This window comes from Monodelphis domestica, chromosome 3 (assembly GCF_027887165.1).
Source record: "Monodelphis domestica isolate mMonDom1 chromosome 3, mMonDom1.pri, whole genome shotgun sequence".
Taxonomy (NCBI): Eukaryota; Metazoa; Chordata; class Mammalia; order Didelphimorphia; family Didelphidae; genus Monodelphis; species Monodelphis domestica.
In genome coordinates, this window is record NC_077229.1 from 478451727 (window position 1) to 478465811 (window position 14085).

The 14085-nt window shown below is 37.0% G+C and overlaps 1 protein-coding gene across 17 annotated transcripts in view; it reads left to right on the forward strand.

Annotated features, from left to right (window-relative positions):
- The window catches only part of CAST (calpastatin), a 161282-nt gene that overhangs the window by 48042 nt on the left and 99155 nt on the right, over nucleotides 1–14085 (forward strand). For 12 of the 17 annotated variants that reach the window (XM_007487240.2, XM_007487245.2, XM_007487246.2 and 9 more), the window contains one exon: nucleotides 485–553. The exons of 3 other annotated variants lie outside the window; for them this stretch is intronic. In XM_007487240.2, coding sequence (XP_007487302.1) covers nucleotides 485–553 — 69 coding nt within the window. Of the gene's footprint in view, nucleotides 1–484; nucleotides 554–3876; nucleotides 4036–14085 lie in introns of those variants that run through there. 2 more of the 17 variants (XM_007487248.3, XM_007487249.3) reach the window with 1 other exon arrangement.

A 14085-nucleotide genomic window follows, 5' to 3' on the forward strand; every position in this document is an offset into this window, starting at 1 on the left:
TACATTTTTGCGACTCTAAAAGATCACTGAAGAGTGCAGGACATATTTTAAACTCATTTAATGTGTTTTCTGTTTTAATACTTAAGTTTAAAAAATATGAAAAGTTTGATTTTGCAAACCTAGTAGGTCAGTTCCTATTCCCAGTCCTGTCTAATATGTAGAAGACCTTCAGGCAAAGCATAAAATTTGATTTTCAGACGAAGTATAATATTTGTTAATCTGGTATGCTAGTTACAAACAACAACCTTTTTGTTTCTTTGAGAATAAAATGTGCATTGGAATTAAAAGTTTGGCTGTGTGACTGTGAGCAAGTTACTTAACCTCTATTGCCTAGCCCTTACACAGTATTGATTTTTAAGACAGAAGATAAGAATTGTCTAAAAAAAAGAAATGAAAAGTTTGTCTTGGCTTCTTTGTTGCTACATTTTCACACACTAATATTACAATTTTGTGTGTGTGTGTGTGTGTGTGTGTGTGTTTTAAGGAAAAAGCAGCAAGTCACAGTAGCAAATACCCCTCTAGGATATCTACAAGTGGAATGAATTCTAGTAAGGTAAGTGCCATCTTTTCTGGTGTGTGTCATTATGTCATGGAGAATCACGAGTATGATATTGTATGTCTGTCATCAAAGAAAAGGTTAAAAAAATTAAAAATCATTCTTGATGTCGATTTAATGAACTCAGTTATTATGCAGTGTTAGCAATGGGTCATTGCACCTACAAGCAGAACAGATATCTTATTAGCTCATTTTCTCATAAACTGCTTACATCTTCTAGTATGGCTAGATTATTCAGTGGTTTGCAACATTGAAGCCAATAGATGGCTTTAAATAGGCAACTAAATGGTTCCATGAATAGATTATGGAGCTTGGAGTCAGGAAGACCTGTGTTCAAATGTTATGGCAGGCACTTACTTAACTCTGTAACCCTGGGCAAATTGCTTAGCTTCTGTTTGCCTCAGTTTCCTTATAATAAGTAAAATAGGGATAATAAAAACAACTATTTCCCAGAGTTTTTATGAGGATTTAATGAGAGAATACTTTTAAAGCACTTATTAGCATAATGTCTGGCATACACCAGACATTTAGTAAATGTTTGTTTCCCTTCCTTCATCTCCCCTCTTAATAAAATTTTTGAGTTTTTCTTTCAAAAAAAAATTGGTCTTGCCTTGTCCCTTTTCAGCAGAGTCACATGCTTCCATTCCCAGATATAAAGGTTTGACTTGGAAGCCCTACCCTTTTTTCCTTGTTGGCATAAAATAAGGATAAGAAAAATTAAAGGAATAGTTCAGCTGGAATCCTTTTCTAGTATGAAAGGATATAAGAGGTTTGTCTTTTGTTTTAAAATGAAAGAAAATATAAAATTACCTTTTTTCCAAACGTTATAGGAGTCCTTTAGGACCCAATGCCACTTGGAATCCAACAAATAAATGTTATTCAGGCACCATGTGAAGATTTGCAAAATAAGAAAATTTTTGAAACATGATTTTTTTCATTGAAGTATTAATTGTCAAAGCAGGAAACTCATTGAATAAACTTAACATATCAGTCATATGATCAGTCAGAACAATTTTTAAGCACATTCTCTGTACCTGACACTGTGCTTGCTGGGTATGGGATACTAGTATAAAGAATGAAACAAGCCATACTTCACAATGACAAGTTATACAAAGAGATGCAGCATGAACAGAAGGAATAAACAGTAAAATACAAGAGAGTTTTTGGAGATAAGGCATTGATAGTTGGGGTATTTGGAAAGGTTTCATGCCCAAGATGGATGTTAAAGGAAGAGATAGATTCTGTAAGGCAGAGGTAAAAAATGGGTACATTCCAGGTAAGTGGGAAGGTCAGTGGAAAGGAATAGAGAAGGGAGACACAGTGAAGGCTTTGGAGTCTAGGAGACCTGAGTTCAGGTCATGCCTCTTACTTGATAAGTCAGTTAAACTCTTAGTGTTCCAGGCTGTTCTTCAAGGCTATACATTACAGTGCAGTTGCCTATCTGCAGTTGTAGAAGGAGATTACTCACTGTAAATTCCTTATACCAGTAAAATCAGAGGTCAGTACAAAATATATATATATTTCATTATATCATAGAAGAAACTGAGTTCAAATTTGGCCTCAGATTCCCTGACCGTGTGACTCTGGTGCAAATAAATCACTTAACTCCCAATATCTAGTCCTTACTGCTCTTCTGCCTTGGAATTGACACTTGTATTGATTCTAAGACAGAAGGTAAAGGGTTTTCAAAAATTTAGTTAAATAAATGAAAGTCACATCACATTATAAAACATACTTCTTTCATCTTTAAGGTTTCTCAGTGTATATAAGACCAACTGAATACTAACCCTACTTTGGGAAAACTGATATAATCTTTCAGTAGGAAAAAAATATTTTAAAATGACTTGCTTTTACTCTCATGATCTTTTCATGTTTATCACCATTTAAAAAACAGATTCAACCATGGGGGCAGCTGGGTGGTTCAGTGGATTGAGAACCAAGTCCAGAGATAGGAGGTCCTGTGTTCAAATCTGGCCTCAGACACTTCTCAGCTGTGTGACCCTGGGCAAGTCACTTGACCCCCATTGCCTAGCCCTTACCACTCTTCTTTCTTAGAACCAATACAAAGTATTGATTCTAAGACGAAAGGCAAGGGTTGTTTTTTTTAATTAAAAATAAAAAAGAATGTCCAGAGAAGGACAACCAAGAAAGTAGAGGTCCTTGAGTCTATGATGTATGAGGATTTGTTGAAAGAAGTGGGTGTGTTTTACCTGAAGAAGGGGAAAAAAAAAACAACAATGTTCTCTGACTGGCTGTCTGACCTGTGTACAAGGGATTAGATTTGTTCTATTTGGCCCCAGAGGCCAGAAGCAGGAGCATTGGGGGGAAGTTGTGAAGAGGCAATTTTAGACATGATGTCAGGAAAAATAGATAAATATTCCCAATTATTGTTATTATTGTTGTTTAGTCATATCTGACTCTTTGTAACCCTATTTGGCAAGTATAGTGGAGTAGTTTACCATTTCCTTTTCTAGCTCATTCCATAGATGAGGAAACTGAGGCAAACAGGGTTGCTCAGGGTCACATAGTATCAGATCATATTTGAACTGAAGATGAGTCTTTCTGAATTCAAGCCCTGTGCCCTATCCACTCCTTTACCCAGCCTCCCTTGATTATTAGAGCTGTCCAAAAGTAGAGTGAGCATCCTCTAGAGAAAAGGGTTGGTTCCTCTGGAGGTTAAGGAGGGGGATTCCATTTGTGAATGAGTCGATCCCTTCCAACCCTTAAATTCTGTTCTGTGATTTCCTGAATTTCTCTTGTTCATTAGTCTTCATGAATGAGTTTGTAAATACCATAGATAGAAGCCGCAGAAGAAGATAATAGGGTAGATGTGGAATAAAGGTAGGGTAATCCCTAATAGGGTCTGAGGAAATTCTCTGCCCTCTTTCCACCCCCCCTCCCCCATTAAAAAAAAAAAAGTGTAACAACAGGAGGACAACCTGCAGTCTGAGAGATTGATTTGTCTGGCCCTCCAGACCTTGTTGGATTCACTTGTGGTTATTTATTGTAGCGCTGAGCTCCTTTAAGAGTCACTCCCTGGCCCACTCTCAAACCCGCAGGGCATCTCGAAGTGGCCTAATTTTGATCTAAGTAGTCAGATTCTGTGCATTGTGTGATGTGTTTCCACGGCATGACGATACAAATATTTGTAATTAGGTATTTATAGCAACTCTTATGACAAATCAGTCAAGTTTATCCATGCGCTACTCTTCCCAGAAAGATACTTGTGTCTGGGACTCGGCGAAAAGGAGGTGGGGCCACTTGGGCAGGAGGGCGGAACCCACGTACGTAAGGTACCCTCGGGACCAGCTGTGCCCTATCATAGGGAGACGGGCCGGGCAGTGACTTTGTCAAAACTGAAACCAGGGCTAGGCTCCTTTGAAAGCAAGCAAAAAAAAAAATGACAACGTTTCCCGAGAATAAAGATCTCTGAAGTCCAGGGAGCTGAAATTCCGAGTGGCTCGGGCTTGCTGCGCAAAGTGAGTACTGCTTTGGCATTGCCCTCTTTTTCTGCTAAGGAGTCTCTAAATTACGGAGGCATTTTGCCCTGACAGATTTCTTTCCTCTCTGCCTCTGCTTCCCCTGGCCGCTGACTTTGAAAGGTGGGACTTTTTATTGAGCTGAAGAAAAATGTTGCTTGCTCTCTGGATGATTTCGAAGTTGAAAAAGGGTCTTGCTTCCCCTCTTCCGCTCGTACTGCTAGCAGAAGCAGTTTCAGTTGGGAATGCAGATGGTGATAGGAACCGAAAGGGTGAGATTACCCGACAGGACATCTGGATGACCTAAGCAGAATTCTTAAAGAAATAGGTGGCGACTCTGTGGATTTTACCTTAAATTTTATTTTTGTAGTTGATAAATATGCTGTCGCTCCTTTGTCATAATTTGGACAAGTGAACATAAAGTTTTATATTTTTAAGGGGAGCAAGGTGAAAAGGAAAGCCCGCAGGGTTTGCCCTCAAAGGCACGGAGGTTGTGTCCTGCCTTTGATCATCTGGACGTCTTTGGCCATTGTTTGACCTTTCTGCCCCAGTTTCCTTATCTGTAAAACGAAATAAACTCTGAGGCCATTTTAGAGCTCCAACATTCTTTAATCATGATGTACCTAGTATTGCATAGACAAGGTGTGGTATGCTCAAAGGAAATCTTTTGTTGTGACATCAGTACTCAGTTCCCATATATTCCTTGATACTCTATTATAAAGAGTACCACCTTAGGTTTTGATAAGCCCTAGTCTTCTAAAGGCTCTGTGTTTTCAGTTAAATTATAGACCAGAAATGTTGCATTACTCCCCCTTTTTATAGCTATAAGTCTGACTTTGCCTACCATCACCCAGGTTTTCAGGGAATAAAATAGGTCTATAAACCAAATACCTGGCCAACAAGTTATTTCTTTAGTCACCAGATTTAGAGATTTAGGATCATAGGATTTAGAGACCATCTAGCACAACTCCCTCATTTTCAGATGAGAAAACTAAGGCCCGGAGAGGTTAAAAGGGACTTAGCCAAGGACTGGAACCCAAATACTTCATTGTTTTAATAATCTATATTATATTAATATAATCTGTACCAGTATAATAATCGTTGTACCAGTCATTTGCTCAATCAAGTGCTCTCTTATAACATACTACCTCTTTATGCTGATTTCCTATCAATACATATGGAACCAAGTACAGAAATATGTAACTATAGGTTTATGAAATATCTCCAATTTGAATAGATAGATGCTTTAGTTAGACTCAGATACAGATGATTCAACCCCTGCATTGCAGTGAGGTCCCTCTTGCCAAGAGAGAGCTATTTATTTTATAGCAAACAAAAATAAGGTCATTTCTAAAATTTTGCTTGGAGACCCAGCATTTAAATTTGTCATAGTGAATCTTCTAGCCATAAGGCTAGGACCATGATGGTAAGTGGAGGGGGGTATTTTTTTGTTCTATTTGGCATACTCATATGTTGGATGTAAAACTATTTTCAGTTCATCCTAAATCATGCATCCCTAAAGAAAATTCTAGGTTCTTTTGTCACCAGACTGATATTCTCTGACAAGACAGGAACAGGAAATCAGTGTAAATTTAGCAACACTTTCCAACTTTTTAGTAAATCCTTCATTGAGTTATGTAGATTGTAGCATTTAATGGGCATACATTTCTCTCTCATAGTTGAAGAACACATTTCTATCATATAAATAGATAATAGGGTTGGGGGAGGCTCTCCCTCTGATTTTATCTTGTAGAGAACTCTAAGTACAGAAACTGACTCCACTGATGAAGAATAACTATTTCTTGTTCAGTCATCTCTGACTCTTTTTGACCTGTGGACTGTACTGTTCATAGGGTTTTCTTACCATTTTCCTTTTTCAGTAGATTAAGGCAAACTGTGTTTTACTGACTTGCTGAGCTTCTGAGGTCAGATCTGAACTCAGGCCATCCTGACTCTGGACCCAATGTGCTCGCCACTGCATCACCTAGCTTCCCTATTGCCTGGGTTCTTTTAGGCAAAAATAATTTCATTTTTCTTGAACTGAAGTTTCTTCATCGGGAAAATGAAGGTTGGATTTGGTGTCATGCCGTTTATATTGTCCTCTATATATAATATATCCTCTATATTAATCCTTTATGTCTCTAATGAATTATAAAGTGTCAAAGGTCTGACAGTCATGGTGTCCTGATTCCCAAGAATTCATAAGTAAAACTTGGTGTATTGTCTAACTTTTGAAATTCTCCATTAAAGTTCTCCTGATGATTCAACATTACCTGGAGGTGACTCTGGGTTCACAAGAGTTATATGAACAGAGCAAAAGCTCTGATAGTTTCTCCCAAACTAGAAAGACTTCAGGTACTGCTCAGCAATGGACCCTGTGTCTGTAACCAAACAACCTTGCTAGGTTGGGAGAGAGGCTAATCACCAGGTGAATGGCATTGCTGGTTTATACTTCTTTGGTGGTAGAATTTCATGAAGTCTAAGGTGTATAGGGAAGCTTTCAAATGGATGTTCAGATTGGGGGGAGAAGGAAGAGTTATATGATTTCACAACTTCAAGCCTGGGCAACTACACGGTGATAGAACCTTCTATAGAAAGAGGGCATCAGGCAGTGCAAAGATAGGACTAGAGGAGTGGGAGAAAGAGAGTTCATAATGAAACATTATTTTGTAATATTTCATTGATCATCTGTGTACCAGAAAATTGTTTCACATGCAATGGATCTATGAGAGCAACTCTGTATTAGTTTTTCTCCATTTAATAAATCTTAGCATACAAAACATTTTGCTACACTGTTTCCCAGAAAGTTGATTGTGGCAAAGGTTAGTGTCTTTTAAATTAGTCTTTAGAACCTCTACAAGTTGTCTTGTTCAGAGAAGAATGGTTACTTAATTGAACTTACCCCTATTTCTGTCTAGTACCCTGCTGTGTTTCCAGTCATCCAAGGTTCCCAGTTTCTAAGTCATACTCCACTCATTGCTTTTACTCACCTCCATATCCAATCAGTTTCCAGATTTTGTCCTTACTACATTCTCCCCATCTCTGGCATCTGTTCAAAGACTTATTTCCACCCACATAGTCACCAGTCCTGTTTAGGCTTTTATCATCTCTTAATGGACTATTAAAATAACTTCCTTCTTGGTTTCCCCTGTTTTGAGTCTTTCCCTATAACAATCCTTCCTCTCCAAGGCTTTCATAGTGGTCTTCCCTACCATGTCACATCCCCACTCTGTAAATTCCAGTGGTTACTGATTACCTCTAAAAGAAAAAATAAACTCCATTGATATTTAGAGCTATTTACAACTTGACTGTGACCTATTTATCCAGGCTTATTACACCTGATACCTCTACACTCTCTCTGCAGGCCAGTCAAACCTTCCTTCTTATTGTTCCTTATACAAACCACCCCCTTCCCTTTCTTCGTGCCTTTGTATATGTCATTCCCCCTCTTCACTGCTCCCTCCTAGAGAATGTTGTCTCATCTAAGGAGCAAGCTTAAGCTCCATTCTCTACATGAGGCCTTTCCTGATCCCCTCCTACCACAAATCATCTTGAATTTATTGCCTGTGTATTTGTATGTATTTATTTAAGGCGGTGGAATGAATTGAATATGCATACACACAAATATGTCCTCAAATAGAATATGTCTCTGAAGGGCATGGAATATTTAATAATATTTCATTTCTGTGTATGTTTTTTCCCAACTCCCTTCCCAGTTCTTGGCATGTAGTAAGTTTAATAAATGCCTATTTAGGAATTATTTGAAATATTTGAAGTTTGAAAAATGAATGTATTTTGAAACATGGAAACTATAACATGCTCCCAGGCTCATCCTGAGTAGTAAATTTTGAATCATCTCCTTATTTAACAAAATAAAATAGAAAGGAAAAAAACAAGTTCAAGTTAACAGTGAATAAATTCACAGAGTTTAAGCCCACTGGGGGCAGGTAGGTTGCTCAATGGATTGAGAGCCAGGCCTAGAGATGGGAGGTTCTGGATTCAAATTTTACCTGACAAGTCATTTAACACACATTGCTTCGTCTTACCACTCTTCTGCCTTGGAACCAATACTACAGTATTGATTATAAGATATAAGGTAAGGGCTTAAAAAATATTAAAGTCAATTGCAAAGCATCTCACAGGTCTATATACCTGTTCTTATTGAGGGTCAAATAATATTTCATGTCTCCAATGTAAACAGTGTAATAGATTGATCCAAAACATTTTTTCTGAGCACCACAGTTTTCAAGGAATTGATAAAATTTTAAATATATTTATTTTGGATTAGGTCTGATCTTGAGTGCTCTCTTAGGTCAGTTTCAGAACTGAAATTAAAGGAAACATATCTTATCCCAACTCAAAAGTCCTTTGTAACCTATCAAGGCTAAACTCCTTAGACTGGCATAGAAAACTCTGCAGAGTAGAGACCCAGCCTATCTCTCTGACCTTATCTCCCGCCACTCTGTTGTATATACTCTGTAGTACTCTCTCTATTCCAGTCATTCCTCACTCCTCCCCAAATGCTCTGTTGTGCTCATCTGGGCATTTGTGCATGATGTTCCTTCTATTTAGAATAGCAGTTCATAAAACAAGGTGCACAGTTCTGGGATGACCTACCACCACCACCAAAGGGTCTACAAATAGATCTAGTAGAGTCCATGACCTTGGGTAAGGAGAAAATTATGTTTTTATTTTCATTAACATTAGCTTACTTTGTAATTATATGAATTTTATTTTATGTATTTAAAAATATGATTCTGAGAAGACTTCATCAGATTGCCAAAGAGGTTCATGACCAAAAAAATAAAATAATAACAATTACTAATATTCCTATTGCCTCATACTCCTGCCATTTATGTCATTATGCGAAGTAAGCACTCTGTAAATATTATCTCATTTCATTCTCACATCAATCCTGGGAAGTAGGTGTTATTATTATCCCCATTTTACAAATGAGAAAAAATGAGGCAAATAGAGGTTAAATGACTTGCCCAGAGTCACTTAGTAGCTAGTAAAGTCTGAGGCAGGATTTGAAATCTGGTCTCTCTGATTCCAAGCCTAGTACTCTCTCCACTGAGCCATTTAACTGCCTCTGTTCCAGAAAGTCTTCCTAATCTTTCATTCCTTTCTTTGAAATTCTACATTTTTTTCAAGTCCTAGATCTAATACCATCTCTCCATAAAGTCTTCCCTGAATACCTCCTTCCCTACACCCTAAGTAGGTAGGCTTTTTCCTTCCCCTTTATCCCTTTTACATGGCACATTTATCATATACTATCTTGTATTATAATTTTTTGTATAAGTTCAGTTATTTGAGAATATGTCTTTTCTTCCCTTCTAGGAGCTACCAAAAAACCTTTTATCGACAGAATGCTAACTAAATATTTGGTTGTAGTTGAATTGATTTCACCAATTGTATGTTGAAACATTTATAATGATTGAAAAGAATTTTCAAAGGCAACATAAGCATATTGTATAGCCGGGTTAATCTAAGGGAACCTAGTACAAAAAGGAAGGAAACGTGTATTTATTAAATACCTACTATGTGCCAGATCCTGTGCACAATTATTGTCTTATTTTATCTTCATACCAACCCTAGGAAGTTGTGCTATTATTATACTCATAATTGAAGAAACTGAGTCAAAAGTTAAGTGACTTGCCCAGGGTCACATAGCTATTAAGGGTCTGAAGTTTGATTTGATCTCAAGTCTTTCCAATTTTATGTTCAGCACTCTATCCACAGCACCACCTTGCTATCCCATGTACAATAAAAGATACACATAACATAAAAATCCAGCATGATAGTTTAAACTTGATATGATATAAATATACTAGTTGTGTCATCCTATTTTTGCTCTCTATGGTTATATTTACAAACTCATCATTCAACCAAAATTGCTTTTTCCAATTATCAGTGATCGCTTAACTGCCAAAGCCAATGGCTTTTTCAAAATACTCACCCTTCTTGACTATCTTTGACACTGACAGTTACCTTCTTTTCCATTATACTTTCTTCTCTCTAGGTTTATGAGACTCTCTATATGACCCTTCCTTCTCAGGCTCCTTTGCTGAATGTTTATCCAAATCACATCTACTAACCCTGCATGTCCCACAGGGCTCTCTCCTGGACCTTCTTCTCTTCTTTCTCTACAATTTCACTTGGTGATCTCACCAGTGTCCATGGATTCAATTATCATCTTCTATGCAGATGATTCTTAAATCTCCTTCTCTAGTCCTAACCTCTCTGTTTACTTCTAGTCTCACATCTTCAATTGTTTGTTAGACATTTTGAAATGGATGTCACATGGATATCTTCAATTCAACATGTTTCCCCAACTTACCCTATTACTGTTGAGAGCACCTCCAACCATCTGTTCTCCCAGGCTCCCAATCTGCATACCATCCTCACCTTCTCAGTATCTCTCAGTCCTTCCATCCAATATGTCACCAAAGTGTCAATTTCACCTTTGCATAATCTTTTCCTATAATAAACAGAAATATCCAGAATCATTTATTTTACCTTCTTTTCTGAAATGGTGCTTCAATTTAAATTTGTTCAAGAAACATTTATTAAATCTCTGCTAGATGCATGTGTACTAAGTGTTGGGTATACAAAGATGAAAAATATAACTTAGTCCAAGTCTTGAAAGAAGAGAAGGAAATAAATAAGCAGAGATAAATAAGCATTCTGGATAGATAGGTTGTCACTTCCACTTGCACAAAGGGAAGAAGGATCAAGAAATAATTAGACTGGAGCATAGAGTACACAAATGGCAGTGATGTGACATGAGGATGAAAGAGGAGGTTAGAGCCAGACTCTGGGAGACTTTGAATCCCACACTAAGAAATTTGTATTTTACTTGGGAGGTAATTGGCAACTGCCAATGGTTGTTGCACAGAGGAATGATATGGTTAGAACTGTGTTTGAAACTTTTCTTTGGCAGCATTGTGAAGAATTTGGAGAAGGAAAAAATTGAATGGAGACAGGAAGTAGTACAATAAGCAAATGGCAGCAAGAATCTGGATTGGTGGAACTAAAAAAGGAAGAGACAGACTTAGATTTGACAGAAATTGATAACTGACTGCTTAGTGAATGGAGAGAGACAAGAGTATAAGATAACTATGAAGCTTGGAGCATGGGTGATGAGGAACATGGTGGTGACATCAACAGAGATGGAAATTTAGCATGGGGCAGAGATGTTTGTAGAGGGGAAAAGAGAAGATGCTTAATTTGTTCATGGATGAAGATGGTACTCCTTTCACTGAAATTCTAATTCCTGGCTTTCTTGTTCCCAAACTAAAATCCTATTTTCTATAGGAAGCATTTCCCATCCCTCTAAATTCTAGTACCTTCCTTCTGTTAATTATTTCCTATTTTTCCTATATGTAGCTTGTTTATACACCTTTGTTTGTTTTCTCCCTCATTAGATTGTAAGTATGCCCTTAAGGACAGAAACTGTCTTTTACCTCTTTTTGTATCCCCAGAGCTTACAAACTGCCTGTCACATAACAGGTGCTTAATAAATACCTATTGATTGACTGAAAAAGTGAAGACTTATCCCATTTCTCCTTCACTCACCCTTTCTTCTTTAATTTATTCAAAGCTACAACTTAGTAGCAAACCTCAAAGAGACTTCCAGAAAGCAAATGTTATTACCTCAGTTATTACCTCACACTGTGTGGGTTCCTAGAGCATTTTCATATTATGGTGATCATATAACTGAATAAAAATTAAAATTCTTACTTAAAACAAAGGGTCATTTATTAATTGGATAATTGTTCTTCTTTAGTTGAAAACTGGCTGGCCTTTGGTTTCCTTACTTTGAGTCCTAAAATATCACTCTCCATCACTCAAATAAATTTTAAACCAGAATGTATTCAAATTCTGTGTGAACTTGAAGTCACTAAAATATTTAAAAAGGACTATATTTGAAATCAGACAACTTGGATTTGAATCACTGTTCTACTTACATGTGTGACTTTGGACAAATCATTCAATTTTCCTCACCTGTAAAATAAGGTTGGAATAGATGACCTCTAAGATCTCTCTAGGCAGGTAGGTGGTACAATGGATAGAATTCTGACCCTGAAATCAAGAGGACCTGAGCTCAAATCTAGCCTTGCACATTGATTAGTTATATGACCCTTGGCAAGTCACTTAACCCTGTTTGCCTTGGTTTCCTCATATATAAAATGAGTTGGAGAAGGAAGTAGCAAATAACTCCAATATCTTTGCCAAGAAAGTCCAAAATGGGGTTAAGGGAGTGTCAGACATGGGGCAGCTAGAGCCAGGAGGACCTGGGTTCAAATCTGGACTCAGACACTTCCTAGCTATGTGACCCTGGGCAATTCATTTAACCGCCATTGCCTAGCCATTATTGCGCTTGTGCCTTGGAACCAATACTTAGTATTGACTTGAAGACAGAAGATAAGGTTGTGTTGTTTGTTAGTTTGTTTTTTAAGTGTAGGATATAACTAATCAACCAATGTCTCTTTAAGCTCCACATCTGTGATCCTAGTTCAGATTCTGAATTCAAAACTGGAAATAATTGTATCAGCTAATTACAAAAATGAAATTCTTTCAGTTATTGTTGCCCAGAAATTGTACATGGTACTTTAGGATCTCATATTAGCAGCAGGTTAAAAGAAAAACTAACTCATTTCTTCAAAGTGAGTGAGCCAAAACTTAACTCCTCGAAAACTTGTTTCTATTTTATAATTTATGCACACCCCCATAGTACTTCTTTTTAAAGTAATTTATATATTGATCCATCCCATAATTTACCTTTACTTTGAGTTAGTCTGCATTTATTTTGTGCCTTCTATTATTAATCTTTCAACTTTGTTTTTTGATGCCCCCCTCCAGGGGGCTAGTGGTAAATGGCTCTCCACAAAAGCATAATCTACATTATTTATATTTTCTCCATCACTTTCTTAAGTCTAAAAATTAACAGAACAATAAATCAAGCTTTGATCTGTAGCCTTTGCCCATTTCTCACATTGAAATTCAACAATCTGCCCTCTCTAGTCTGTTGAGCTGATTAATTTTGCCTTTGTTTTTCCCTTACATGGTAGCTGATCATAGATTTAGAGCAAGCAGGGTCCTTAGTGGTCACTGAATCCAATATCCTCATTTTAGAAATAAAGAAATTGAGTCACAGAGAGGTTAAGTAATGTTTGTTAGCTATATTTTCCTCTTTAAGATGCCATTTCTTTACTTAGTCTATCACTTTTTTTTAATGGACTGTTTTTGAGGCGTGTTCCCACAGAACACTTCTAACCTTCCCTCTAAAACTGTCTTATCTCTCTTTTGACTTTTTATCCTTAGTCCTAGTACAGTCCCTGGCACATAGTAGGCATTTAATAAATGCTTTGCTGATTGATCGACATCAACGTCCAATCAGATCAAGTATTCAGATTTCAATAAGACTAGAAAATCCTCTTCTGACCAATAGTTTTGACAAGTTTGCTGTGTTAATCAGTCTGGGCAAAAATTCCATTATCAAACTGAAAGGCTGTTATTGTTTCTACTTCACTTTTTCCTCCTTCCTCTTAAAGTACAAAAGGAGGGTGGGAAATCTAGGTTACCTCCCAGGTCTCTGAGCAAATGTTTGGCCTTGAGGTCAACATTCTTTATCTCAAACAACATATTTCTTTCACTCTTTTCATATTTGGCCCCTCCCACTGAGGAGATACTGTCCCTGAGTTAGATATCAAGCAATACTCTGTTATCTTGTTTCACTCAATTCCTTGGAACCATTTATACTAACTCTTCTTACTGTGATTATTCATGTATATCTAGGTTGCAAGGTTGTTGCCACTATTTTTTCCTATTGAGTCTGGGGACTGTATAGTTTTTATCTTTTGTTATATTATTCAGTAGATTTTTAAAAATTATTTGTTTCTGCAATTCTTTTGGAAAAATTTGCTGACATTCTATTGTTCAAAATGCTAATGGATGCATTTGTTATCAAAAATGTCAGGAACTGTCATTTAGAAATAAATTAAGTATTTTACTGATCTGTAATTTATGCATATAGCCCTGTTACAG